The sequence below is a fragment of the Scleropages formosus genome, chromosome 12 (genome assembly GCF_900964775.1).
Source record: "Scleropages formosus chromosome 12, fSclFor1.1, whole genome shotgun sequence".
Classification (NCBI taxonomy): domain Eukaryota; kingdom Metazoa; phylum Chordata; class Actinopteri; order Osteoglossiformes; family Osteoglossidae; genus Scleropages; species Scleropages formosus.
The window spans coordinates 17,776,921-17,803,575 of NC_041817.1; the positions used below are offsets into that span (position 1 = coordinate 17,776,921).

At 47.0% G+C, this 26,655-nt stretch overlaps 1 protein-coding gene across 4 annotated transcripts in view; it reads right to left on the reverse strand.

The window, feature by feature from the left end:
* LOC108920698 (FERM, ARHGEF and pleckstrin domain-containing protein 1-like) overlaps positions 1 to 26,655 on the reverse strand; it is a 78,453-nt gene that overhangs the window by 10,067 nt on the left and 41,731 nt on the right. For 2 of the 4 annotated variants that reach the window (XM_029256797.1, XM_029256799.1), the window contains exons 3-18: positions 24,721 to 24,834; positions 23,816 to 23,858; positions 23,218 to 23,296; positions 14,392 to 14,489; positions 13,626 to 13,740; positions 12,230 to 12,377; positions 11,668 to 11,763; positions 10,605 to 10,771; positions 10,407 to 10,475; positions 9,665 to 9,737; positions 9,214 to 9,439; positions 3,430 to 3,617; positions 3,104 to 3,193; positions 2,720 to 2,853; positions 1,470 to 1,551; positions 80 to 317 (exon numbers count right to left, since the gene is read on the reverse strand). In XM_029256797.1, the coding sequence (XP_029112630.1) occupies positions 80 to 317; positions 1,470 to 1,551; positions 2,720 to 2,853; positions 3,104 to 3,193; positions 3,430 to 3,617; positions 9,214 to 9,439; positions 9,665 to 9,737; positions 10,407 to 10,475; positions 10,605 to 10,771; positions 11,668 to 11,763; positions 12,230 to 12,377; positions 13,626 to 13,740; positions 14,392 to 14,489; positions 23,218 to 23,296; positions 23,816 to 23,858; positions 24,721 to 24,834 (1,960 nt within the window). The remainder of the gene's footprint in view (positions 1 to 79; positions 318 to 1,469; positions 1,552 to 2,719; positions 2,854 to 3,103; positions 3,194 to 3,429; positions 3,618 to 9,213; positions 9,440 to 9,664; positions 9,738 to 10,406; positions 10,476 to 10,604; positions 10,772 to 11,667; positions 11,764 to 12,229; positions 12,378 to 13,625; positions 13,741 to 14,391; positions 14,490 to 23,217; positions 23,297 to 23,815; positions 23,859 to 24,720; positions 24,835 to 26,655) is intronic. The other 2 variants (XM_029256798.1, XM_029256800.1) reach the window with 2 other exon arrangements.

The following is a 26,655-nucleotide window of genomic DNA, read 5'->3' on the forward strand; positions in this document are numbered from 1 at the left end:
CTGGGTTTTGTGAATTGGTTAAATTTAAAGACGCAACACAGATTCAATGACTCCCATAGGCCCTCTGAAACCCACATACCTCTGGAGTCCCTGAAGTCCACGTGTGTGGGGGGGTAGTGCTTGCACAAGCGTTCCAGGAGCTGCTTGTAGTGCACGAGGCGGTGCAGCGGCCGCAGGAGGAAAACGTTGAGGGGCAGGTAGCACACCTTCTGCAGTTCCAAGTCCCTGCAGAGGGCCTCCAGCTTACGGGAGGCTTGGCACGCCTGCTCCAGCTCCATCAGCACGTCCGAAAGCCTCTGAAAGTGGGACGTCATCTGCTGCATGGGGAGGGAAATAAGAAGATTGCGTTGTCTTCCCGGTGTTGGTGTGGTTGCAATGCTATGGCACGTTGCCTTCCAGAGTCCGCCTCAGCTCAGGTTCGGCTACATCTCATCTCATTTATTGTCATGCAGTTTAATGACCCATGACCTAATGAAGCTCTCGAGTTAACCCTCTTCAATGCATCTCTCTGTTGTATATTTCCACTTACCCTGTATATTCTGCCATATTGACAGGCAAGCAGTGAATTGTGTCACCACCTACTCCCTGTTCACTTTCAGTGTTTACTCTGTTGCCCAAATCCACATCACTCATCCTCTTCCTGCTGTTTCCTTAAATGCCAACAATATGAATATCAAAAACTGGTACTGTGCAGGAAGAGGACCTTGGTGTCAATCATCCTATATGTGACAGATGAACTGCTGGAACTAGACTTTGTGGAACACCTGGGAAGGAAACCATGGAGACCCTGAGTCAGAAACCTAAACATGAATGCTTCAAATGGAACATCCTCCTCACAGAGGTGAATTATGAGCAGGATGAGGTTTATGCAGGTGCGTTGGGTGGGTGAAGGGGTGGCTGTAATTTTTGCCTTCCTTTCAAAAGCTAATCCCTCTGCTGCTATTTGAAAACCTCTGTATGACCTCGACACAGCTGTTGGTCCACAGAGCACAAGGACGTTCTGAGCCTGGCGGAACCACATGCCAAGCAGCAAAGCTCCAGTAACTAAGTAACGAAAAACACCTACACGTAAAACAGCTGTTCAGAGCGGAATGACTCAGTGTCCACAGTGAAGGCAAGATTGTTTTAATAATTATCAAAAACTATAAATATATTTTATGGCGTAAAGGTAAATTTCATCCATACATAATGTGAAGCAGTGTTCTCCTGTTGGGTAGGCAGTATACATTCCAGTATGTCTTGTTTCGAATAGACATCAAATGCCAGAAAATCTCAGTACATTTTATTTAGGGCATGTTCATGTATAAATAGACTGTGACCAAAATTATTTTCAACCCATATCCTTTTTAAAGTTGTCAAAATGACAGTCAAATCATGAAGAATTTCCTGAGGCAATCAAAGTATATGAGAAGTTGTATTCAATCTCCTATTTGTTTCTGACAAATTACCTTTGAGTGGCTCCTGCTCACCTTAATGCCCTGGATGCTTTTCAGCAGGACATCTCCAATACGCTGGTAGTCCCCCTTGATGTGGGCATTCGACCGGCCCTCCCTGTAAGCAGGATGGATATTTCAGGTATTTCTGTTTCACTTCATTTTTGAAACCCCAAACTCGCAAACGCGACTTCATTGCACCAGGGCACGCTTGTGCATCCATGACAAAACTGTACGTACTTGACATGAGAAAATAACAAAAAAATCTGAAACATCAGTTTCAATATTCTGACCAGCAGATGACACTGCAAGCACTGCTACTCAGCACTGTTTTATTCCAGGAAGTAAGCCTACCAACCTGCTTGTTCATTTTTCAAAAATGAGACTCATTACTGATTTCAGTGTCATACTGCACAAGATTTAAACTGGGGACTGATACCACCAGAGAGTTTCTGAGGCAGAAGTAGAAAAGAAATCAGTCACAACCTTCTACTTAAAACAGCTGTGAGCAGATCGGATGACTTCACTGCTTTTGATGTGCAGGTTTGAATCTGCACAGCTGCTATTTCAATGCATTCTTTATATTTACTCTTCTTGCATGTAAATGTATGACTCTTTGGTTATTAAAGGGTTTGCTGGGAGATAAAACCAGCATTTGAAACCTTCAGATCGGTTTTGTTCCAGTCTCCTGTCGGGTCAATCTGTAGACATTTGAGGGTGAGCCTTCTGTTGATCCATATCTTGGTTCTTGATGTGAGATCCATTTGCTCCGACTCAAGCGATAGAGATTTTGGTATTGCTGGGATGAGCCAAATGAGAGGGTGGAGAGGCACAAGAAGTGGAAGCTCACGGGGGAAGAGACAATGCTCGCGGTTTAGTTGTTGCCTTGGAAACCGGTGTTCCTCAGGTCATCTGCTCCTCAGGATATTAAACTGAATCCGTTCAGGCTGCATGCCAACACAGTTCAACAAGTTACTGCTCAGGGCTTTTGAAGAGAGCAGCACACACATTCCTACATCTACATCACCTGGCCCAGAAACACACAAACACAATTGAACTAGAGGTATCTGTTACTAGGCCAGAGCGCAGAGAAAATGCTTTTCTCCCTTGAATGCTACATAAGGACAATGAGGCGTACCTTGTGTTTTGATTGTTACATAACAACATTGTTTGTTTAACTGTTTTGGGAACGCAACTGGAGAACTTTGATCTGGGATCCGATTGTCCCAGTGTGCAGCAGTGACCCAGAATAAGATCCACTGTGCTGCCCCACCACCCAGACTCACCAGAGAGCCAGCCTCTGTTCTACATCCTTCAGGAATCCTGTGTGGAACTTGTGGATGGGTTCAAAGTTGGAGGAGATGAAGGTCCTGAGAGATTCTGTTGTGGTCTCCTCCTTTCCCACAAGGTTCTGAAAAGACTGAGACCACATACACACATTCCTTGTTTTCAATAGTGATGAGGTTCTTCAGAAACTGAAGATGTAGACGTAAAAGTCAACACCACCTTTCTTAATTTAAGCAGATGGTCTGTGGGTGCTTCTGTCCAGTAATGACTAATCAAGCCCCAACCAACCACCTCCTGCCTGCGTGGAGCAGCGGCAGGAAACGAGAACCACATCATTTTCAGCAGGCTCTGAAGACGTAGAGTCCACACCTGGCGATTCTTACCACAGTGATAAGCTCAAGGTCCTTCACAAATGTCCTCTCTGTCATCAGCAGCTCCTTGGCAATGAAGTACGCCTTGTCTGTAGGGAACCTCTGAAGAAGAACAACTTGTTGAAGACTACAAGCAGCTCTGTTTTGAATTCAAGTCAGCCTGTGGAGTAAACTACAACGGATTTTAATTCCATGTTTCAGAGAGTGGGTATGTGCAGACTACAATTTAGGTTAGGGAGTCTAGCTCGTCTGCTATTCCTGGTATGTGGAACACAGACAGAAATCTCTGCTCAGGGCTGCACACACCCTCTAACCTGGCCACCAAGCAGACAACAAACCTTCCTCCGAACCTCATCCTCATCATCGGTGCGCATAGAGCCGGCGTCGTTCAACAGAGGGCTGGTGAGCGGGGAAGGTGGTCGTCCGTCTGGACTCTGGCTGGGCGCTGGAGCTGCTCTCTGACCGTTAACAATACCCTGGGAGGTTGCCGAGGAGTCTGAAAGCCGTGGGCTGTTCGATACTACTCCTGGTAAGGGGAAGGAACGGTGAAGAAGAGAGAAAAATAGGTTCAAAACAGGTTGTCTATTTACATTGCTATTTCATGACAACCCAAAATTCAGCAATCCAACTAGAGCTATTTTATCTTCCAAGCAATACGGGGGAAGCACTGTAATCTACCAGCACCAGCTGATGACAGCTAACTAGGCACCAGACAGTCAGATATGAGTCACGCCTCACATAAATCAGAGAAGCTGGTCCATGTCTAGGAATTTCACTGGAAGGGATCGAGTGGAACGGCCGCAGCCTTCCTCAACGTGTTCAGTCAGAAACAGCGGCTAATGTTTCAGTCTACAGCTAAAACTGCCCAACTACTTAGGCTACCGCGTCACCACATGTACCACAGTGTGACATTATATACTTGCCTGCCACCGTTCTTTGTCCTCAGAGAGCACTAAGTTGTACTGGGTGAAACACTGATTAGACAGCTTCATATTCATATAAAGGTCTACAACAGCCTACAAGGTGATGAGGGGGGTGGTGACAGCTACTAAGTCTGCACTATGCATGCTAAAAACACAAATCCCCATATGCAGTGTGTGTTTACATTATATTTACATTTATTCATTAACAGATCATTTTGCCAAAGCAAATTATAGTTGTTATTAATTAGCTAGTGCCCTTTGTCCAAGGTTATTTCTAGTGCTGAATATACTACACTAAACTACCTACAATCATTCACACATTTATGAAGAAAGGACAATGTGACACACTCCTACACACATACACACAATTATTCCCCAGTTCACCTGGTACACGTCTTCAAACTGTGGGAGAAAACCAGAGCACCCCTAGGACATGCACCCAAACACTAGGACAGCATATACACTCACTCCGCAGGCGGAACCCAGAGCCCAGGCGTTGTGAGGCACCGGTGCTACCTGCCGTGCAACCATGCTGAGAGTGTGTCACGTGTACACGTCATCAACTTTCAACTGTCCACCTCTGTACATGTCACCTCAGAAATGACGGAGGAGTGCAGAGTCTCCAGTGTGTACATCCCAAGACACCGCTCACTTTCAAAAGGGGAAAGACCAACTTATTGATGATTAAATTTGTTCAAACTAGGGAGCAACCGAACACAATGTTAAAAAGTTTTCAGAAGAAAGAGAACACAAAAAAAACTGGAAAAATAAATAACAAAAATTAAAATGTAACTCCCACATGGGAAGAAGGGTCAATCTAGGGGAGGGAAAACGAAAAAAGCATGTAAGGGAAGATATCTAGGTTTCTAGCTTTCATGAAGGGGGGTGCGGTGGCACAGGGGGTTTGGCTGGGGCCTGCTCTCTGGTGGGTCTGGGGGTTTGAATCCCGCTTGGGGTGCCCTGCGACGGACTGGTGCCTTGCCCTGGGTGTATCCCCGCCGGGTTAGGCGGTATGCCGCGACCCCACTCGGGACAAGCGGTTATAGACAGTGTGTGCGTGTGTGTGTGTGTGTGTGTGGGGCTTTCATGAGGGGCAAGCCTCATGGTAAACACAAGACCTTACGGCAAGCAAACTTCCACAGTGCAGACAAAGCACCTTGGCTGCCTTTTTGACAGTGCACTTACTGAAGAGACTGTTTTCTCCCCCTCTCTCTCTCTCTCTCTCTCTCACACACACACACACACACACACACACCCGCAACTGTCTTGAAGAACATTTAATTCTGTGCGTTCTACTGCAAGCTGTTAGACATGAGAAGTAGCACCTTAAGCAGTACAAGTGTAATAACAGCTGGAGCGTCATGCTGCAGTACACAAACACATTAAACAATACATAAACTACAAAACCCAGCACTTTACACCACACTAGCAATGTTTTCATCAGTCACTAACCACACACACACACTTTCTGAGCCGCTTGTGCCATATAGGGTCGGGGGGGGCCGGAGCCTAACCTGGCAACACAGGGTGTAAGGCTGGAGGGGGAGGGGACACACCCAGGATGCCAGTCCATAACAAGGCACGCCAAGTGGGACTCGAACCCCAGACCCACCGGAGAGCAGGACCCGGTCCAACCCACTGTGCCACCGCACCCCCCCAGTCACTCGCTATTCTATCTAAAATATTAGTATTAGTGCATCTAAAAAATGGGTTTAACATGCTGCCGACACCCAGAAGGATGGGTGATGACTGAAAACATTTGAGAATGAGGACAACGATTAGAAAACAAGGGACCCGGTACCTGCTCTCCAACTAGAATATAATCCCCAGGCGCGAGTGAAAGCGGCTCACTAAAGCTGTACGCAAAGAGCCGAGATGTCGCACAAAATGGCATCAGGCTCATGGAAAAGCACGCATTCCGAAGCAGCAAAAATCCAGTGAATGATATTTGTCTCAAATTTAAAGGTGGTCTGTCTGAGGTGCAGCGACATGGACTTCATAACGACAAGACGCTGCCGAGCAGTGGGAGAAAGTGAGGGTACAGGAGCTGCTGGTTAAGTACACAACTCCCATATTCGTGCACAACTAAGAGCTGAGTATACTTGTCCGCATAAATAATTTACCAATGAAACGATACGGTACCAGTGTCCTTGGTTTTGGAGAACAGTTAATATAAAGCCAGGATTTCCAGCCAGGGTTGATTTTTCTGCTGTTGTTTAACAGCACTAGTCAGCTTGCGCTTTGTTATTGCTAGACCTGTCTATTGATTACACAGCGCAACAAAATTTTTCAAAGCTCACAGTTGTCGATTTTTGCGTTGATTATGATTATTTAAAGTTTGCTGATTACAAAAACAGGACTAGCTCTTCTGGTATGTCAGTTTTAATTTGGTACTTTACTGCCATTGGAAGATTCTAGAAGGCACTAGAATGTTCTAGAAACTACCAAAACATTCTAAAAAGCATCTGATCCTAACAAGTACTGGAAAATTCGGTGCTTGGAACCTGGCGCTAAAATTTGCTATTTTCATCAATGTGGAGTATTTTTCTAAAACTGACATATAGTACAAACTAATGCCAAAAAGTATGATTAATCTAACAAAACAGAATGGAAAATGCAAAAAAATCTACATAATAAAATTTTTGTTACATTGTTTTTGTACTAACCCTGTACCCTTGTATTTAGTAATGTTCTCACATCATTTTGGATAATTTTACTCTCCAGACTACAACTACTAATAAAGAGAAATAAGAAGTGGCCAGATGATGAGAAGCTGCAGGATGTTGAGCAGCTATGGCATTGCAACCTTTTGGTTTCTATCAAGTACACGTGGATGCAAAAACATCCTCCTGCTCTCTCCCATGTGATTTGCTCTGTCCTACTACATGTCAACAGGATACTGCACTACAGGGAAGTGGGAGTTGCCCCTCATGTGCACATGGGTTGGTCGAGTATGCATCCACAACACTGGAAAATGGGCAACGGGTCGTGTTGAAATGCACCAGCCACATGCGTAATATATGTTTTACTCAAAATGAAAGGATCTGCAGGAGGTAAAAGGACAGCAAGAAACAAGAGCTAATTACAATATGAATTGGAAAAAAGAAAAAATGCAAACAAAAGTTGAGCGAAAACATCATACTAATATTTATTAGTTGACATGCTACATGACCTAATCAACCATTTTAAACTTTTCTATAGAACTCCCAGTAATAAAAAATAAATACTCCGGAACATTTGTCTAGTCTCCGGTGGCCTTTATGAACCACTCCTCAGAGGGCCAACGGACAAAATGAAAAGGTTAATATAAAGCCAGGATTTCCAGCTATTGAAAACTACCTCATGGAAAATTTTAGAAACAAACAAAAATAACCTCATTGCATAACAAACCTGGATACGAGACCTTGACAAACTTACCAAGACCTAACCACAAAATCTACAAAACATGTCTGATATGCAACACCATGATGAAAAGGACTATCTGGAGCTGCAAAACTTTCCTGAAACACCCTGCTAATGATGTACTACCTCCACGTATTACCATAGAGCAGAGTATTTTAGTGGGAAAGCTGTGCTAAAAACCAAAGTGTCTGCCCAGCTGAAAGAGATACGCACTCCTGCCCTGAAGTAAAGCGAGCAGTCATAACCTGTTTTTTGGATCTTGAATGCACGGCAGGATCTAGCTCAGCACTTTGATTCTGCTCTAAGCACTTGGATTCAACTCAGCACCATTGCAAGAGGACAGTTTGGATCATGTTAAAACAGAACCGCAGATGTTGAAAAACTCAACCCAGGTATAGTCAAATTGGCTCACATGAGTCTGCAAAACTGAGATTTCCACTCACATTCAGATGCAGCCACTGCTGTGCTGTTTGTTCAAAGGATTTGGCACATGGATAAGACCGCTTCTCAATGCTTCCCTTTTTTGTAGGCTCACAATGGGACCGATACCACTTACATACTGTAAGAACAACCAACCTTGTATAACCTTGCAAGTGGGTATTTTAATTTCATTTCCTGGTACAAACAATGTATCTCTCAGACCTCTTTTCTTCTCAGGCAGTTTCAAACCCACAGCAGAAGATGATTTTCTATAAAAGTGTATATGCAGAAGTTCTCGAGGTATAGATTTTTTCCTCTGGATGTGTCATGTCAGGCCGATCCACACGGAGCCTGAGGCAATAGTCCGCATTCTCTCTAACTGCATTCAGTACATGTTTCTTCAGCTCAGAGGCGCTGGAGACCTTCCACCCTAACACTGGAAGAGTCTCCTGTCCTCATTGCTAAAAAAGCAGCTGTCCCCGCGTTCATGATCCAGCTGCAGACTGCCGAAGAAGGACTTGTTTCTAAGGGCAGAGGGGGAGCTGCCATACACCGCAGGATGAATGTGATGTCTGAAAGCCTCTGACTCAGACTCGCTGGATGTGCTGGTGTAGTCATCCTCCTGTTTGCTGCTGGACTGGCCATACAGCAACTGTACAGGGCTGGCCCTGCGGTGGCCGGGAATGGAGAGCCCATTGGCCGTTGGGGTGGGAAGCTTCCTAAGGTTAAAGGGGTCAGCCTCAGTGTGATCAGACGCCCCCTCCAGCCTCTGAATGTGTGCTGAGCGGCTCAGACGGGGTGAGCGGCTGCTACAGCTGAGGCCGTTGCTCTGCTGCCTCTGCTTCTTAGTAAAGCTGTGGCCCCCATCATCGCCCCAGCAGCTGGCCTGCAGGACATGGCCATTGTGCTCACTATGGTTCAGCAGCCCATTTCGATACGAAACCCCCGGAACAGGACTGGATCTGGGGCTCTTGCTCTTTGCTGCGTGGTGAATTGGAAGGGGGCTTCGCTGATTTGAGGCCCGGAAAATCTCATCCACTAAACTACTGGAGAGCGAGGCACCGTTCTGACGGCCTCTGTAAAACGATGGGTCCAGCAGATCATCATCGGCAAACTCCTGGCTAAGGCGAAGCAGAAGGGTGGAGAGGGGAGGAGACTCCTGGTACCTACACCTCCCTACGGTGCGCTCCTGCTCATGATTACTTGCCCCGTTAACCATGTTGGCCCTGGTTCCCCTCTTATTCTCATAGTGTGGATGTATGCGGGAGGGAAGCTTAGAAACTCTTCTCTTGAATACTTCATATTCACCATCCATATCAATACCATCAAAAAAGGAGATGTAGGAGCTGCTGCTCTCAGCAGTGTGGGATGCTGGACCTGCACTCAGAGGCTCCTCTGGCCGCCTGGAGGGGGGAGTTTGGCCCCGCCCACCCTCTTCGTCCTCCTCTTCTGGAACCTCCCCATTCTCGTGGCTTTTCAGCTGGGCTGGACTGCCGCGCTTCTGCTGGGATGCAGCATGGTCCACAGCTGCAGAAGTCGAGTCGTTCCAGCTGTGCTTGTCCTGGGAGTCAACCTGGTCCTCAGAGGTGCAGTCTCCACTCTGCTATACAGGCGAGAAGAAAGAGAAAGCGAGGGGAGGCCATATATGAATAAGTGCATTATGATTACACTGAAATATACAACCTCAATAAAAAGATGAGAGCCGGTGACAAATAAATTAAAACTCTACAGCTGTATGCTTCTGGATCTTCCTTAACGCTTATAAACTGCACATTTTAACTGTAGCACTAAATTACAAGCAAGATGCCACAGTGAGTGTGACCCTGACCTCTGTCAGCACTTCAGACCGCAGGGAAAGCAGTGGGGGAAGGTTACTGATGGACTGGACCTTACTGTGCTTCCTAGAAGGCAGGAGAAAAGAAGAATCACAAAGAGAAACCATCTGCACCAGTTGTGAACCTTAAAGCTTCCAAAAGTGGCCCTGCTATAGTACTCATTCGAAAATATAAAATCCTTTTAAATTATGGGACAAATACATCACACACACATTTTCGGAACTGCTTGTCCCATACGGGGTCGCGGGGAACCGGAGCCTACCCGGCAACGCAGGGCGTAAAGCCGGAGGGGGAGGGGACACACCCAGGACGGGACGCCAGTCCGCTGCAAGGCACCCCAAAGCGGGACTCGAACCCCAGACCCACCGGAGAGCAGGACCCGGGCCAACCCACTGCACCACCGCGCCCCCCACAAATACATCAATTAATAATAATTATAATAATAAGAACACGAAGAAGAAGAAGAAGTAGAAAAAGAAGAAGAAAAAGAAGTAGAAGACAAAGAAGAAGAAAAAGAAGTTCAAGAAGAAGAATTCATCTTCAAGTCCTAGCATATCAGAACAATCCTGGTTCTTAGTTCATACTGATCCACGTGACACATACACAATTTCGACATGGTGACAAATGACAACTATGTTCATTACAGCGTTCTCGATAATAACATTACAAAACATAAAACAAAGGGCCATAGCACATGAACAGCTGATGACAGAGGAAGGCAGGGGTAAATCTCACCTTTCAAATGGGATCTTTTTAAATTCAGAGTCCTTGACATAATCAATCACCTGCTTCTGTGTTCGACCGCTGGATGAACAGGGGGAATGATGGAGGGGTACAGTGATTATTGAGTGGTACCAGGCCATAAAATCCCATACATCCCAGGTAGATTTTACACCATGCCCTGTAGATCTGCTGTCTGGCAGCAGACAGTACCTGAATCTGAAGGAGGAACCTCTGCTGAAGAGCACGGGCTTGGGTTTGGGCTTGGGCTCCTCGAAGAGCCGGAAGAACGCATGGTACTCCACACATATCTTCCAGAAGACCTTGCAGCAGTCACGGCTACTCATCAGGAACTCAAGGACATCCTGGCATGCGCTCTGCTGCAGGAGCATCATCACATGGCTGTGGTTTAACACTCACGAAAATGTAAATGTAAATGTAAATAGATTTTATCATTTAGCAGACGCTTTTCCCCAAAGCAACGTACATCTCAGAGAACAATGCAAACAGTGCATTACATCAACAAAAGTGTATTACATTAATATTTAGCTGAATATTTAAGTAACCGCAAAAACGGCTATTTGAAAAATGTTATAAGCACTACAATAAACAAATTAAATAAGTTTACCATATGTAACAGGGCTGGAATGTTTAACACAAATGAAGAATTACATTTACACATACATTTGCACTTTTTCTGACATGCCTGGAGCCAAACAGATAACATTGTCTGCGATATACACACACACACACATTTTCAGAACCGCTTGTCCCATACGGGGTCACGGGGAACCGGAGCCAACCCGGCAACACAGGGCGTAAGGCCGGAGGGGGAGGGGACACACCCAGGACGGGACGCCAGTCCGTCGCAAGGCACCCCAAGCGGGACTCGAACCCCAGACCCACTGGAGAGCAGGACTGTGGTCCAACCCACTGCGCCACCGCACCCCCTTAGTGTCTGCGATATAGTATTAGTTAAAATGTGAATCTGACTGATAGAACCAAATAGAAGAAGAATAAACTATTACAGCGACCATGGAGTTTTTAAAATACCCATGTTAAGGATAGACACCTGAAGCCATGAAATGTTTTCTAGCTGTTGCCCCCCAAGGAAAGTATTATTAATTGCAGAAATGTGATTTTTTGCTTACAGCAAATCACAGACTACAATTAAATTATAGGACTGTTTCTGATGCAAGAGGCATCCATTCCATCAATGGTGTCGCAACATATTGCGCTCCCTTGAAGCAATGGTCTCCATGGTAACGAGACTTACGTTCAGGTCTGGTCTCAGTTTGATGAGGAAGCGTTTCCTCTTGAAGCTCAACTTGCGCACTTTGGACCAGTTGAAGGCATTGATCTTTGTGTGTCCCTTCAGATCACAGAAAAAGAAAAGACTTTCAGTTTGTGACACACCATTTCAGGGAGGGGGATTTATATTACCTTTTAAAATCCCTGTGTAACATTCCCTACAACCTTAATGTGAAACACTGTGTGTACTGGGCTGCCTTTATGCAGGAATACTTCCTTGTGCTCTTATCTTTGTTGTGCTTTGGAAATGATGGATATTACTTTGAACAACCACAAATAACACTTCAAGAATTTTTTTTGTGCAGTGAGCTCACTTATTAAATGAAAACATTTCACAGCAGTAAACTTTAGCTGAGAAAACTATTTGCAGACAACGGTTCAATAGAGAAATTTACCCATTTGACATCTGACTTTCTGCCAGATATGGACTGCCTACCCGCAGTCTGAACTATAAAAAGCACTGAAAGACTCTTTGACCTTTTTGTGAGGACCCCGAGTACATGGTCCAGCATCCCCCCGGTAGTCACCTGGAAGACGAGGATGCCCGTGTGAGCCACAGCCAAACTGAGCTTGGTGCCCTCCCTGTCCTTGGCTGGGTGCAGACGGATGCCATACATCTCCAGTCTACGTGCGATCTCCAGCAGCTGGTAGTCTGACTCTGCTGGCGTCTGCCCTCTGGTGAAAAACACCATGCATCATATTAAAACGCATATTCAGGGCATTCAGGAAGAGGAAGGCTTCAGTGCTCTGGGATGGAAATACGATAGTTTAGTAGCATATATTTTCACCTTCCTTGTACTTCTCTCATGAGCATTGTACCCATACCTCCAGTTCTAGATATTCAATAACCTTTTGCTATATTTAAATATGTATGTGTTTAGAAAAATGAATATACATAAAACAAAATTTAAAATGTCTTTAAATCAAGACACAAATAGAGTACCACATTCTGTTTCCTGCATAAGATAAAGAGACATTTTAATTTTAAGTACAGTGTCCCTCAAGGACAAAAGACAAATGAGGTCAGTGATTTAAGGTGAGGAGAAAGAGAAAAGGTGAGCACTCCAGAGAGGGCATTTCATCGCAAAAAAAAAAAAAACAGGACATCCAAATTTATGGTGCTTGCAAGTTCATTGCCTTCCAATATCACACTGTCCTCCAGTAAGGTCAACCAAACGGTAGTTAATCTACTGGCATGCATTCAAAGCAGAACCACTTTAGTGAAAGTGGATGGCAATAAACAGAATTATGGGAAAGCAAAGGGCAGTCTGACACTTGGCATCAACAATGCAACATTCACACATTTTATATTTGAGGATGGTGAGTCCTGTGGTGCTACAGGTAATAGTGGCATCACCTGTGACAGAACCTAAGGGGAAAGGATCTCCCATCTGGGTTTAGTACCATACTACAAAGCCTTACCCCTCAGCCCATAAACAGGTCTTGGGCAGAAGTTCCTGGGTCTTCACCACAGGAAAAACCCTATATTTCCAGGCTGTCAGCTGTGCAATTAGTTTTGTGTTGTCTGCACGTGGCACATCACTATGGAAACATCAAGTCCTCAGGGAATACATCTTTCTTTCCTTGTATCAAGTATTCATTTGGAAAAAAAACATGAAGCATGCTGAGAACTACACCTGACAATCTGGCAAATGTTTAATGGAAATTTAGCAACACATCCTGACGCACAGAGAGTGGCACAGAGTGAGAGCAACATTTCCACAGAGAACCGACTATAATGTAATACATTATTATAAGTAAAACATAAACCCCATCCCACTAAATTTGAAACCCAAAGAAAATGAATAACAAAACATTTTGCACTTGCAAGTTAATTAAAAGGTATTGTGTTTGTGGAAACATGCATATGATACCTAACACTCCACACAAACAGAGGGAGATAGACTTAAATACTCAGCTCACATGTGCTTGCGATGGAATTCCGCAATCTTGTCCATCAAAGCCTCCTGGTCAGGAACATACTTGTTGTTCAGGAGGTGCTGTCTGGTTTGAGCTTCATCATAGTCCCCTATCTCAGCTGAGCAGACATTGGGAAAGAGAACATTGGTGAGGGAAAACAGACAAGAAGAGGCACTAAATTGCTAAACATCTCTAATGAGGATTCTAGTAATTCCAATGGACAAAATCAACATGCCAGTAAAACATAACTAACATACAAGTTGAAGCTCACTGCTATTTATAGTTCTCAGCTGGAGGTCCACATCTGTATTTTCCATATGTTGATCAAGAGCCATTTGGAGGGAATCTCTGCAGTGGTTGTAAAGTAAGTATCTAGATTCCAGGAGACAGAACACTAGGTGGTTCCCATAGCAACTAAATGATTCAGTATTTCTGTGGGCAGCAGGTGGTAGAGACAATAATGATTTCGAATTGTGACCATACGGCTAAAGATTTAAATGCATTGATGACATATTTCCTACACTCAAGCAAGGTACTTAAAATTAAGTGCATCAGGAAATCCCCTCTATGTAGGTAATACAAACAACATCAACTTCTTTATGTCTCCTAAGAAAATAAATATCAATAAAATGAAAGGAATCGCTCTTACACAATACGTCAGTCGTACAAAGTACACAGCTACACCATTTTTGCAATATTACATTTTATCCTTCGGGGATTAAAAGTGAAGTGTGCAAACCATGGACTTACAAAATATAGGCGCACTTACATTGGATGATGTGGGACACCAGCAGGGCGGCGCTGCTGTCATTGCAGGTCAGGCGCCCGCAGGCCAGATCATGCTTGATTTGCAGGGCAAAGAGGTACCTACAGGAGACAGAAGAAGGTAGGCGAGGTCAGATCAGGGAAGAAGGACTGGTATGAAGGGTCACATCTCACTGTCACATCCCACGGGGTCACTGCCCCTCCTGGTCAGAGGCGGCGCCACTCAGTGCCGCTAGCTAACGCTTACCTATCACCTCACAGTCTCGTAGGACATGGAGGTATAAAGGAGCCAGCGGAGCAGAACTAGTCGCGGATTCTTAATCAGCAGTTCTCTTGTGCTTCGTTGGCGATTGGTAGTCTCTTGTTCCCTCAGTTTGTTTCCTAGGTGTGCATGTTCCAGTCCCGAGTGCCCGTCCCGTCAGTTCCTGCCTCTTGTTCTTCAGTCCTGGTCCATCGTTCCTGTCCGGTATTTCGTCACGTCTCAGGGTTGCGGTCAGACTCACAGATTAGCGTTTCACTGTTCACCGTAGTTCCAACACCGTGTGTGTTTCCTGGTCTCGTGTTTCTTGTTTCACTCCCACCGAGTGTCTTACAATACTCACCGTACACGTCTAACCTCACACTGCACGTGAAGTCATTATATATTTCGTCTGTGTTTGGACGTAATAGCAACGCGCGTCCGTGTCGGACTCCCGTCCGGACGCTACAGAAGAATCCGCCTGCTAGTATGACTTCAGCGGAATGGCGTGAGCTGGCGGATCTGACAGAGGCGAACCAAGAACAACTCCTGGTTTGCACAAACGCCGCTAGCCGCCTCACAGATCAGTTGGAGCGGTTGACACGACTCCTCAGTCACGGTGGGCGGGGCGCCGATCCGACCAGTTCGCAAACGCATGATGATTGGCGGACATGTCTTTTTGATCGTCTTTATGCTTCCTCGGGTCCTCGCGCGGAGCCCACGAGCCCTGTGCAGACCAATGGGATCAGCGCTACTGAGCAGCTGTCCGTTCCCTTCCAGGAGGCTTTGCAAGGTAGCAGAGGTGAGAACCAGAATTACACAGAATACTCAATCTCCAGTCCAGCCTCTCTGTTCCCAGGGCCCTACTCTCCTGAGTCACCCCCTAGCCCAGACAGAAAGACAGAGAGACAGTTCTTCCCCAGCACCAAGAGTTTTCAGGTGCGTTCCTGGTCTCCAGTGGAGAAGACATCCAGCCCCCGATTGTCAAGACCACTCTCTCAGGAGTTCTCGCCGGATTACCGGAGCAACTCCGGTTCCAGCCGGACCCCGACGCCGCCAGGGCAGCAGGTGCCCTACAGCCCTGTGGACAGTGAGCCGGCTCAAGCACGCAACCTTGTCAGCTGTGCAGGGCTCGAAGAACAGTGCGTCAGACAGGGAATAATACGACTCAGTAACGGGCGTGTGACAGAGGAGGAAAGGAGGCGCCGTTTTCTGCAACGCTTGTGCTTTTACTGTGGAGCTGCGGATCACGTTCAGGTTTCCTGCCCAGTGCGGCCACCCCGTGGATCCCAACGGACCGACTTACTGGTGAGTGATGTATCTCTCCATACCTCCCTGTTGACATTACCAGTTACAGTATCCTGGGGTTTCCAGCAGCAGCAGACGAAAGCTATGGTAGACAGTGGCGCTGCAGGGAATTTCATGGATCATGATATGGCCGCGTCCTGGGGCTTGCCCTGTGCCCGATGCCCAAAACCCCTGGCTGTTAAAGCTATTGATGGCGCTCCAATCGGGTCGGGGCGTGTAGAGCAGCGCACAGAGCCCGTTACTATGCAGGTAGGGCCACTCCATAAGGAACAGATATGGTTCTATCTGATTAAGTCCCCTGATAACCCCATTATTTTGGGATACCCATGGTTATGCACCCATGACCCTATTATCTCTTGGAGTGAGGGGAAACTGCTGTCTTGGGGACAGCAGTGTCCCAAACACCTGGAGACGTCTTGTAACTCCACATCCATAGAGAGCCCTAATGCAGATCTGCCCCTGCAGCTTCCAAGGGAGTATGCAGATCTAGTGGCGGTGTTTAGCAAACACAAGGCTGCAGAACTGCCTCCTCATAGACCTTGGGATTGTGCTATAGATCTTTTTTCGGGCACTACACCCCCTAGGGGGCGGGTATACCCTCTTTCTCAACCTGAACATCAGGCAATGGAGGCTTATATAACGGAGGCACTAGAAGCCGGATTCATCCGGCCGTCTACCTCTCCAGCTTCCGCTGGCTTTTTCTTTGTTGAGAAAAAGGACGGGGGTTTGCGCCCCTGTATTGATTATCGGGGGCTAAATGCCATTACTGTGAAGTACCCGCACCCCTTGCCTCTTATCACGTCGGCCCTCGAACAGGTTTCCGGTGCTACCATCTTTACGAAACTGGACCTTAGGAGCGCATATAACCTGATTCGCGTTAGGGAAGGGGATGAGTGGAAGACCGCTTTTAGCACCGCCCTCGGCCATTATGAGTACCTGGTCATGCCTTTTGGCCTGGCGAATGCACCTTCCGTATTCCAGGCTTTTGTTAATGAAGTACTCAGAGAGCTAATTAATCGCTCAGTATTAGTGTATCTGGATGATATCCTGATCTTTTCTCGGTCCCGTGAGGAGCATATTGGACATGTCAGGGAGGTGTTGCAAAAGCTGGCAGCACATAAGCTGTACGTGAAAGGGGAGAAGTGCCAGTTCCATGTGCACTCTGTGGATTTCCTGGGGTACATCCTAACACCCAACGGGGTCACGATGGATCCACAGAAGGTCTCGGCAGTTCTGTCATGGCCCCAGCCAAAGACAGTAAAGGACCTGCAACGGTTCCTAGGTTTTGCGAATTTCTATAGGCGCTTCATAAGGAACTTCAGTTCCGTTGCAGCCCCGTTGACTGCTCTGTTAAAAGGAGCCCCTAGGCGCCTGACCTGGACTCCTGAGGCGAGTCAGGCCTTTGAAGACCTAAAGAAGCGTTTTACTTCTGCCCCAATCCTGAAGCACCCTGATCCCAAACTGCCCTTTATTGTGGAAGTTGATGCTTCTGAGGCCGGGGTAGGGGCAGTGCTCTCACAGCACCAGGGAAGTCCCCTGAAGCTCTATCCATGTGCGTATTTCTCACACAAGATGTCGCCTACTGAACAGAATTATGATGTAGGAAACAGGGAGCTCTTAGCCATAAAGATGGCCTTAGAAGAGTGGAGACATTGGTTAGAGGGGGCTACGCACCCATTCTTAGTGTTAACTGATCACCGGAACCTGGAGTATCTGCAGAAGGCAAAGAGGCTCAATTCCAGACAGGCGCGGTGGGCCATGTTCTTCACCAGGTTCCGTTTCACGGTGACCTATCGTCCTGGCTCCAAGAACGGCAAGGCCGATGCCCTGTCCCGTTTGTTCGAGGTATCGCCTCAGCTCTCCCCACCAGACACCATCTTGTCCCCGACGCAGTTTGTGGCTCCTATCCGTTGGGCTTTATTGGACGATATCCAAGCAGCCCAACGTCAAGAACCCGGTCCCAACGAGCAGCCCCAAGACAAAGAATACGTCCCGTCCACTGTTCGGTCCGAGCTCCTACACTGGGCCCATGATGGTCCAAGTACAGGACACCCAGGGGTCAACCGAACCTTGAAGCTTCTCGCTGAACGCTTCTGGTGGCCATCCATGAGACAGGACGTACGAGACTTCGTCCTTGCCTGCACCACATGTGCCCAGGCCAAGGTCCCACGGCAGCTGCCAGCAGGGCTTTTAGAGCCACTCCCGATTCCCAACCGTCCATGGTCCCATATAGCGGTGGACTTCCTTACTGATCTTCCGTGTTCTGATGGAAACACCACCATATTGGTCGTCATAGATCGCTTTTCCAAGGCCTGTCGACTGATTCCTCTGAAAGGTCTACCTACAGCCCTGGAGACCGCGGAACTGCTGTTCCAACATGTCTTCCGGCTGTATGGCCTGCCAGAGGATGTCGTCTCGGACAGGGGACCCCAGTTCACCTCAAGGGTCTGGAAGGCCTTCTTTGCCCGCTTAGGAGTCTCAGTCAGCCTCTCCTCTGGTTATCATCCACAGTCTAATGGGCAAGTGGAACGCCTCAACCAGGAGGTTGGACGTTACCTGCGGAGTTACTGTGCTCAGAATCAAGCGGATTGGAGCAGATACCTCCCCTGGGCAGAGTACGCCCAGAACTCCCTGGTCCATTCGTCCACAAACTTAACTCCTTTCCAGTGTGTGCTCGGTTACCAGCCTCCGCTGTTCCCGTGGACGATGGAGACCAGTGGGTTGCCAGCTGTGGACGACTGGTACAAGAGGAGTGAGTCGGTGTGGGAATCCGCACATGTCCGTCTCCAGGAGGTGGTATCCAACCAAAAGGAGAAGGCCGACAAAAGGCGTAGGACTGTATTGTACCAGCCAGGGCAGAGAGTATGGTTGTCCACCCAGGATCTCAAACTGCATTTGCCCTCGAGGAAGCTTGCCCCCCGTTTCATCGGCCCCTTCAAGATCCTGAAGAGGATCAACCCGGTTTCTTACCGTCTTCAGTTGCCCTCGCATTATCGTATCTGTCCCACGTTTCATGTTTCGCGCCTCAAGCCCCATTGTGTTTCCGCCCTGCAGAGCCCAGCAGTCTCTCCACCTCCACCGTTGGATGTGGATGGTTCTCCTGCCTACTCCGTCAGGGCCCTCCTGGACTCCAAACGGAGACGGGGTACGCTGTACTATCTGGTCGACTGGGAGGGCTATGGGCTGGAGGAGCAGTCTTGGGTACCAGCACGGGACATCTTGGACCCAGCTCTTATTGAGGACTTCCATGAGTGTCATCCAGATCGGCCTGCTCCGCGACGGCGGGGGCGACCGCCTACCCGCCGGCGTTCTGCGGCTGGAGCCGCCCCTGGAGGGGGGGGTACTGTCACATCCCACGGGGTCACTGCCCCTCCTGGTCAGAGGCGGCGCCACTCAGTGCCGCTAGCTAACGCTTACCTATCACCTCACAGTCTCGTAGGACATGGAGGTATAAAAGGAGCCAGCGGAGCAGAACTAGTCGCGGATTCTTAATCAGCAGTTCTCTTGTGCTTCGTTGGCGATTGGTAGTCTCTTGTTCCCTCAGTTTGTTTCCTAGGTGTGCATGTTCCAGTCCCGAGTGCCCGTCCCGTCAGTTCCTGCCTCTTGTTCTTCAGTCCTGGTCCATCGTTCCTGTCCGGTATTTCGTCACGTCTCAGGGTTGCGGTCAGACTCACAGATTAGCGTTTCACTGTTCACCGTAGTTCCAACACCGTGTGTGTTTCCTGGTCTCGTGTTTCTTGTTTCACTCCCACCGAGTGTCTTACAATACTCACCGTACACGTCTAACCTCACACTGCACGTGAAGTCATTATATATTTCGTCTGTGTTTGGACGTAATAGCAACGCGCGTCCGTGTCGGACTCCCGTCCGGACGCTACACTCACAGTAATATTAGCCTGCGTTATAAGGACTTGCTGCAATGCAGTCTTTGAGAAACACAGTACTCTTACAACCAAATGACACCTGACAGTGACTCTAAACGCCGTAAGAGGCCACCGATGAGGTGGTTGTCAGCACTTTGCACAAAGTTCAATGTCTTCACTTGGTCCACAAACAAAATGCGCACTTCACAGAGACCTGGAGCCCAAGGATTAATGTGATTTTATTCAACCAGTCTCTGGTTGAGTATGAATCTGAACGTGGCCGGAGAGATCTCTGAGAGATGCACCAGGCAAAGCCGGTATGTTTCACATCCCACAAAAAGCAATGGTCAAGGTGCTGCACCGGAAGCTACATTTCTCATCAGTCCTAAATGAAGTATTAAAAATGCATTATAGTACCACAAGCACAATAAGGAGAGATTGGCTCCTTCTGTTGCTGTTAAACACTGCATCCCTTTTCGGTGGAGTGCTTCAAGAACAGACTGAAGAGCTGGGTAACTGGTCAAGACTAAATTGAGAGAAAAGGATTCTACAAAAGACTGGGTGACTGGGCCTCTAATTTAAGTCACGCAGACATGTTTGGGGTTTAAAGATGTTGTCTGAAGTCTGCCCATTATCGCAGCCTCGCAGGTAAGAACAGTGGAGCGAGATGAAAGCTGCCGCCGCTGCTCCTTTCATCTTCTTTGAATGGCATATTCCGAATTTATCTAAGAAAACATTTATTTCATGTTACATCTAAAATGGCGTTGCTACTCATCTGTACACATTAGAGCTTGCTATTAATAATGATGAAATGAAAAATGAATTAATGAAAATGAACTCTCTCCGAAGAGAAAATGTGCTAGTAAGATTAGAATAACAGCCAATGCATTTAACACGTATTCAGGGCACATTAAAAGAATCTACAACAATATAGTTCATCCTTTTTCACTTTGCTGGGTTTAAGAGTAATGAACAGTCATAAAACAGTCCAATAGTCAATGATTTATAATTGCAATCAGCTATATTACAATGGAGACACCCTTGTTCACGAACTCAGATATACTATATGGGATTATAAGGGCCAAAATAAGTAGAAAGGTGAACTGGCTGCTCACAGACATGCACAAGTATGTAGCATTTCAAACAACGTGTATGTGTAAAACGTCAGAAAGGTGGTCAACTGCAGGGTTCACGCTGGGCTCATAAAAACACTCATAAAGCTGGCAAATATGTTCTTAAGAGATGGAGAAGTAGCTCCACAGCTCACATAGAACAAGAGGTATTATCCTGGAATTGTCACTGGGAGTTCAGCACAGGTAGAACATAGCAGTAATTGGCATCATTCTGCTGTGAGGGGCAAAAGGTAATGCCCAACAGCCTGCTATGTTTCATTACCTTCATAAAATTGGCAGAACACGGAAGGAAGAACAAAAATGTACCGGAAGCATTCTCGGTGGAATAATTGTACTACCGCAGGCGGATCGAAAGCCTCCGTCTCAGGTATCGGACTGGGCCGAACGGCCCTCGCCATCCGAGCGCAGGGTACCCCGCTATCCAGGGCCGTGCAGGGGCCTACTGCAGACCACCTGTCACCCATCCCCTGAAACATGGTCACATTTTACTGACGCGGGTTCACAGTGACACCCCGTCACTACCGAGTCTCCACATATGCGATGGAAATGGATTATTCCTTCTTTTCTCTCTGAGCGTTCGGCTCTCCTCGGCTCCTTTCTGCAGCTGAGGGACGGAAAGAAAAACAATTGCGGCAGATCTGCTCAAGCACACGGCTACAAGAGAAATCAAGAGAATGACAAACACAAACACTCTGGCATGTCCCTGCCGTAGTGCTTTAAAACATTTTCCTGACAGCGCTGCATGTTTCTTCGAAGGCCTCAACCTGCTCATCTCGAAACGCTGCGCGAGGAATGGATGAGATAAAACAAAGCATCGCTTTCACTGAATGCAGTGATGGAAGCCTTCGCCTTGCAATCAAAGGAGAAGAGTTCCAATCTGTTGTTCCACTAGTAAGAATTGCTCAGATGCATAAATGTTGAAATATTTCTGTGTAGAATTAGTAGGTAGTTTAGAACACAGGCAACATTTTAAGTCACTCTGGAGAAAAGGATTCAACTAAAAGAGTAAATAAAAATGTTACAAATGTATTTTATAGGATAATAGGTAGCAAAACACTCAGAAAAATATCAGCCTCCTTGGCTGCCTAGCTAACCGGAGTGGGTGGTTTCATCCACCACTAAAAATATCGATATTAAAAAGCAACGCTACAGAGCTTAAGCATATAAATGCTTAAAATACGTAGCTAGAGGGCTATAAGTGCATGTTTTATGCATATTTAGTCAAAGTAGCAAAAGTAACAGTGGAAAGAGATGCTGTTATAATTAATGAGATGTGTGCGTCCCATTCAGTTCCACTCGACGGTCCCTCAAAGCACAATTTACAACCGAACGTGTTTCTCACTGGACCTGTTACTCATAAATTGCTCTCGATGAGTAACACCTCTTTGATTTTACTAATTAAATATTCACGCTATAGTGATACTAGAAGGGGCGCAAATCACCTACCGGAAGCCATCAGCTATAGTTAAAGGAAGGCATATGGTATCTCATTCCGAAACCCAGGATGGTTTTATTTTCCGATGGGAAAACGCCACACGAACGCACTTGTGCTCCTAAATGAGTAATCTGACACGAAAGAGAACACAGAAAAATAATAAACTGCACAGCTAAAAATATTTCCCGAAACCTGCGGAAAGCCTGGGGCTGCCCAGGTTCTGAGTCGTCGTCTGTACAATATCAGTGTCGTGGAAAAAAGAATTGTTTCGCTACACGAACGCACTGCCTCGGATGTTCAACCGAAAGAAGTTTTGAGAGAAAACTCGGCCAAGTGGCTGGGATTTCATCCAAATTCTCCACACCTCTTGTTACCTTAGTGAATAAGGTGTGTGTGCTAGTACACTACATAGTAAATGTAAATGTAATTTTGCAATTTGGTGTCATATAATGTCAACCAGGACGTGCAATTACGATTGTCAGATAAATCTTTCAGAGAAATCATATAAATAATTCTGTAACTTTCATATGGAAACCTTCCGGTAGGGGTCAGGTTAGTGTCTGTGTATGATCTTGTTATCCAGTCTATTCTTTCTAGAGCTGTCAAGAGCAACCCCACTTCAGCAAACCGTCCTGCTGTGGGAAACAGGACAGGAAGGACCGCCTTGGCCCAGGGCGACGACACAGAATACACTAAATCCCCCCCAGGGACCTCCAGGCTAATCTGAGGAGGAAGCATGGCTGGGAGAAGGAAGCGCGGTTCCATAAATAACACAGATGAAAAGTCGACCTTGCGAGTAGAACTTGAGAATGCAGCTCCCATCCCCCCTTCCCGGCTCGAGCCCCTTCCTCACCTGGTCAGCTCTTCCAACAGCTGGGTGTGGTCCGGGGGGAAGAACTTCACCACGAAGCGCAGAAGTGTGTGCTTGGGGCCTCCAAAGACACATGATGGGAAGTAGACCGTGAATGTGAGATTTAATGTAAAATAAGTAGCTGCGTTTTGACCAGAAAAATAATATAAACAAAAACAGCCACCCTGAGGGACTGGCTGTGATTTTAATACTCGGTGAGACCTTTGGAATTTTGGCAAAGTTACCAGCATAACCATCTCTTGTAGTTTTCGCCTCTCAAGCATTGCGTAAAATCTGTACTCCATTCACAATTTCAGCTTCTCCACTAAAGCTCTAACGTCAGCATCAACTCTTCACAACGGTGAAATTCCAATTAAATCAAATGATTTAGGTGATACAAATATCGTTATGTGTAGAAAGGCAGGCGTTATGGAAATAATGATGTGTTTTGCGGTCGATAAGGACATTTCAGTTTTACTGATCACAAGCATCTACCCTGTCGGCAAAGATTAGTTCTGTGATTTCGCTGAGGAACACGATTCCTGCCCTCTGTGTTCGCCGCTGGTGTGAATTCGGTGCTTTGTTCCGTCTGGGTACTTACGTCTAATCTGCCTCATGATGGGCTTCAGCAAGTCCAGCCAGACCTAAAATAAACACAGCAAAATTCGAAGACGTCAAAGGGGGGCATTTATCTGAATCGGTGAGCATGGAAAGGGGGTACACTGTGTCTGAAAATGACATGAAGACCATGGGATCTTGGGTCCTGAGGAAATCTGACGGAGGCAATGACCAGAACCAGCCGTCGGATCGTGGTAGCAGCTCACGGAGACAGGTGCTGCTTCAGTAAACATGTGATGCCGCTCCCTGGATAATGTGCCTCTGTCTCTCAAACTTGTAAACACATCAGCAGAAAGCCCAATGGAACTTCGCTTGGCAGATGAACATGTTGGCATCAAAGAATTGCAATGTTTTAAAGCCAGTTCCTGCTTTACAAACCACTATGACAAGCTTTATACCGATGATTAGTCATTAAAAATGTTACCTTCTAACTCTTTCATTGACAAGTGGAAATATGATGACGTAATATGGATTACGAGTAAGAGACAGGGATCAGCAACCCTTGTGCTGGTGGAAATAATTCTTGAAGAAGGCCAGAATGAAAGCCTGTATATCCTTCCATCACCAGGATGAGGGTTGATAGGTGCTAGAGCCAGGGAACCTAAAAGTGTTTAATTTGAATCACTGCTTTCTCTCTGGGGTGCATGGTGGCGCAGCGGGTTTGGCTGGGTCCTGCTCTCTGGTGGGTCTTGGGGTTTGAGTTCCACTTGGGGTGCCTTGTGACGGACTGGCGTCCCATCCTGGGTTTGTCCCTTACCCCTCCAGCCTTCCACCCTGTGTGGCCAGGTTAGGTTCCGGCTTGCCGTGACCCCACGTGAGTGCAGCGACCTCAGCCAGTGTGTGTGTGTGTGTGTGTGTGTGTGTGTGTGTGTTTTCTCTCTCACATCCCTCTCTTACAGTCATCCTGCGGTGATCCTGGAACTCCAGGCCAAAGTAGTCCCCTTCAATGAGGTTCAGATGGGTGCACACTAGGTCAAACAGAAGCTTTCCGGGGGCCCGTTGCTGTGAGAAAGACAGGAAAACATGGTCAGGAACACACTCGCGTGGACACCAGGTGACCAATCCACTCTTCCATTCTAACGAGTACAGCCATTTACAGACCAAAAGAATATCCTGGGAGTACAACACATTCGATGATCTTCACAACATCTCATCATTTATGCCATTGTGAATGCACACCTGCTGCCTCCATAGCTGCTGCTCTCCAGCTTATTCCTCCAACAGGTTCTGATGAGCCTGTTGAAAGGACCTCTGACCTGTAGGTGGTCCTACTACCTATTTGGTGGAAAATATGACTCTAGGGTTACGGGCAATGTGGCCCTTGGACCCCAGTAACGTTCTGCGGAAGGTATTTTTCCATATAGCAAATGAGACTGAATAAGTCTGCTATACTGTTTGTTGTTTCCAATTTCAGACTGTAATTTAAGCAAATTACAGCTTTCTGCCATTTAAAATTACTTCATAAGCTAGTTCAGCAATGAACACTTCTATCGCCTGGAATCTGCCTCTGCAAAACAATACAAACCTAAATATATTTCTTTTTTTTTATTAAGCATATATTTAACAGTCCAGCAACTGAAAATAATCAAATGCATAATACTCTTGCAAAATTTTATCTGCATTTTATAGCTCATTTTACAATCCACATTTAATGGATGGGGGGCATGGAGGCACAGCGGTGCAGTTGGTTTGACTGGGTCCTGCTCTCTGGTGGGTCTGGGGTTCGAGTCCTGCTTGGGGTACCTTGCGAGGGACTGGTGTCCCCTCCCCCTCCAGCCATACTCCCTGTGTTGCTGGGTTAGGCTCCAGTTCACCGTAACCCCGCTTGGGACAAGCAGTTTCAGACTCTGTGTGTGTATTTAATGGATACACTCTCACTTCTTATTTTCTGGTCCTGAAAACAGCCTTAGCACTGCACAAAAAACAAAATACCTGAACAGTTTTGAGTGGAACTCAGTTTCTGTCCCAAGAAATAAAGTGTTTAATGCCTAAGTGTGGATAATACGATTGGAGGCAGCAATGCGGACGCCACGCTTCAAGCTGTGCTCGCAGTAAAAATGTGCACAGCTGGTTTAACACACATGCACACACACACAGACACGCAGCCTTTGGCACTGGCCATATGGAGCAGCATCAATGTCCCACTGCTGCCGAGCCACCAGGACGCAATCTGCCCCGTGACCTGGGTTCAACTGTCACTTGATTAATGGCTTAAAGGCCTCAGAGGGCTCGCCGCACGGTTCAGGCATGGCACGCACAGCGATTAAGAGGTGGCTAATCACATTCTGCCTTAACTGCGTATGAACAGAAAGGGGCGGCAGTGACGGAAGAAAAGATGTGCCCGGTACTTTTAGCAAGGCGGCCGCCGCGAGAGTGTCAGTGTGACGGTACTAGTGTGGCCTTGCATACCGTAGCGTGAACACGCAGCTGGCACAGGCTAGGCTCTAGTTTGGGCCTGGGAGGGGTGTGATGCTCCACGGCTGACAGAGAGAAGAGCCTATCCTGGAATGAGGCCTTGCCATTCCTGCGGCGCTCCTCAGAGGAAACCCTCATCCCCTCCTGGGGGCTCTTTGGAGAGCAAATCAAGGTGCTGCTTCCCTTCCCTTTTCTTTCCGTCCATCTCTATGTGGAGGCAAGCGAGCCTATACCCCCCATCCCCACCCCGCACCCCCACCCCTGAAGGAGAGGATGGTAATCAGGCCAGAAAAATCCCACATTTGTATTCTCTCCACAGGAAGCGGACAGACACATGAAGCCTGCCCAGCGAGCAAAAAGATTTCACCTTCTGCGAGAGGGGAGAATTGCGACTTTAAAGTACAAGTC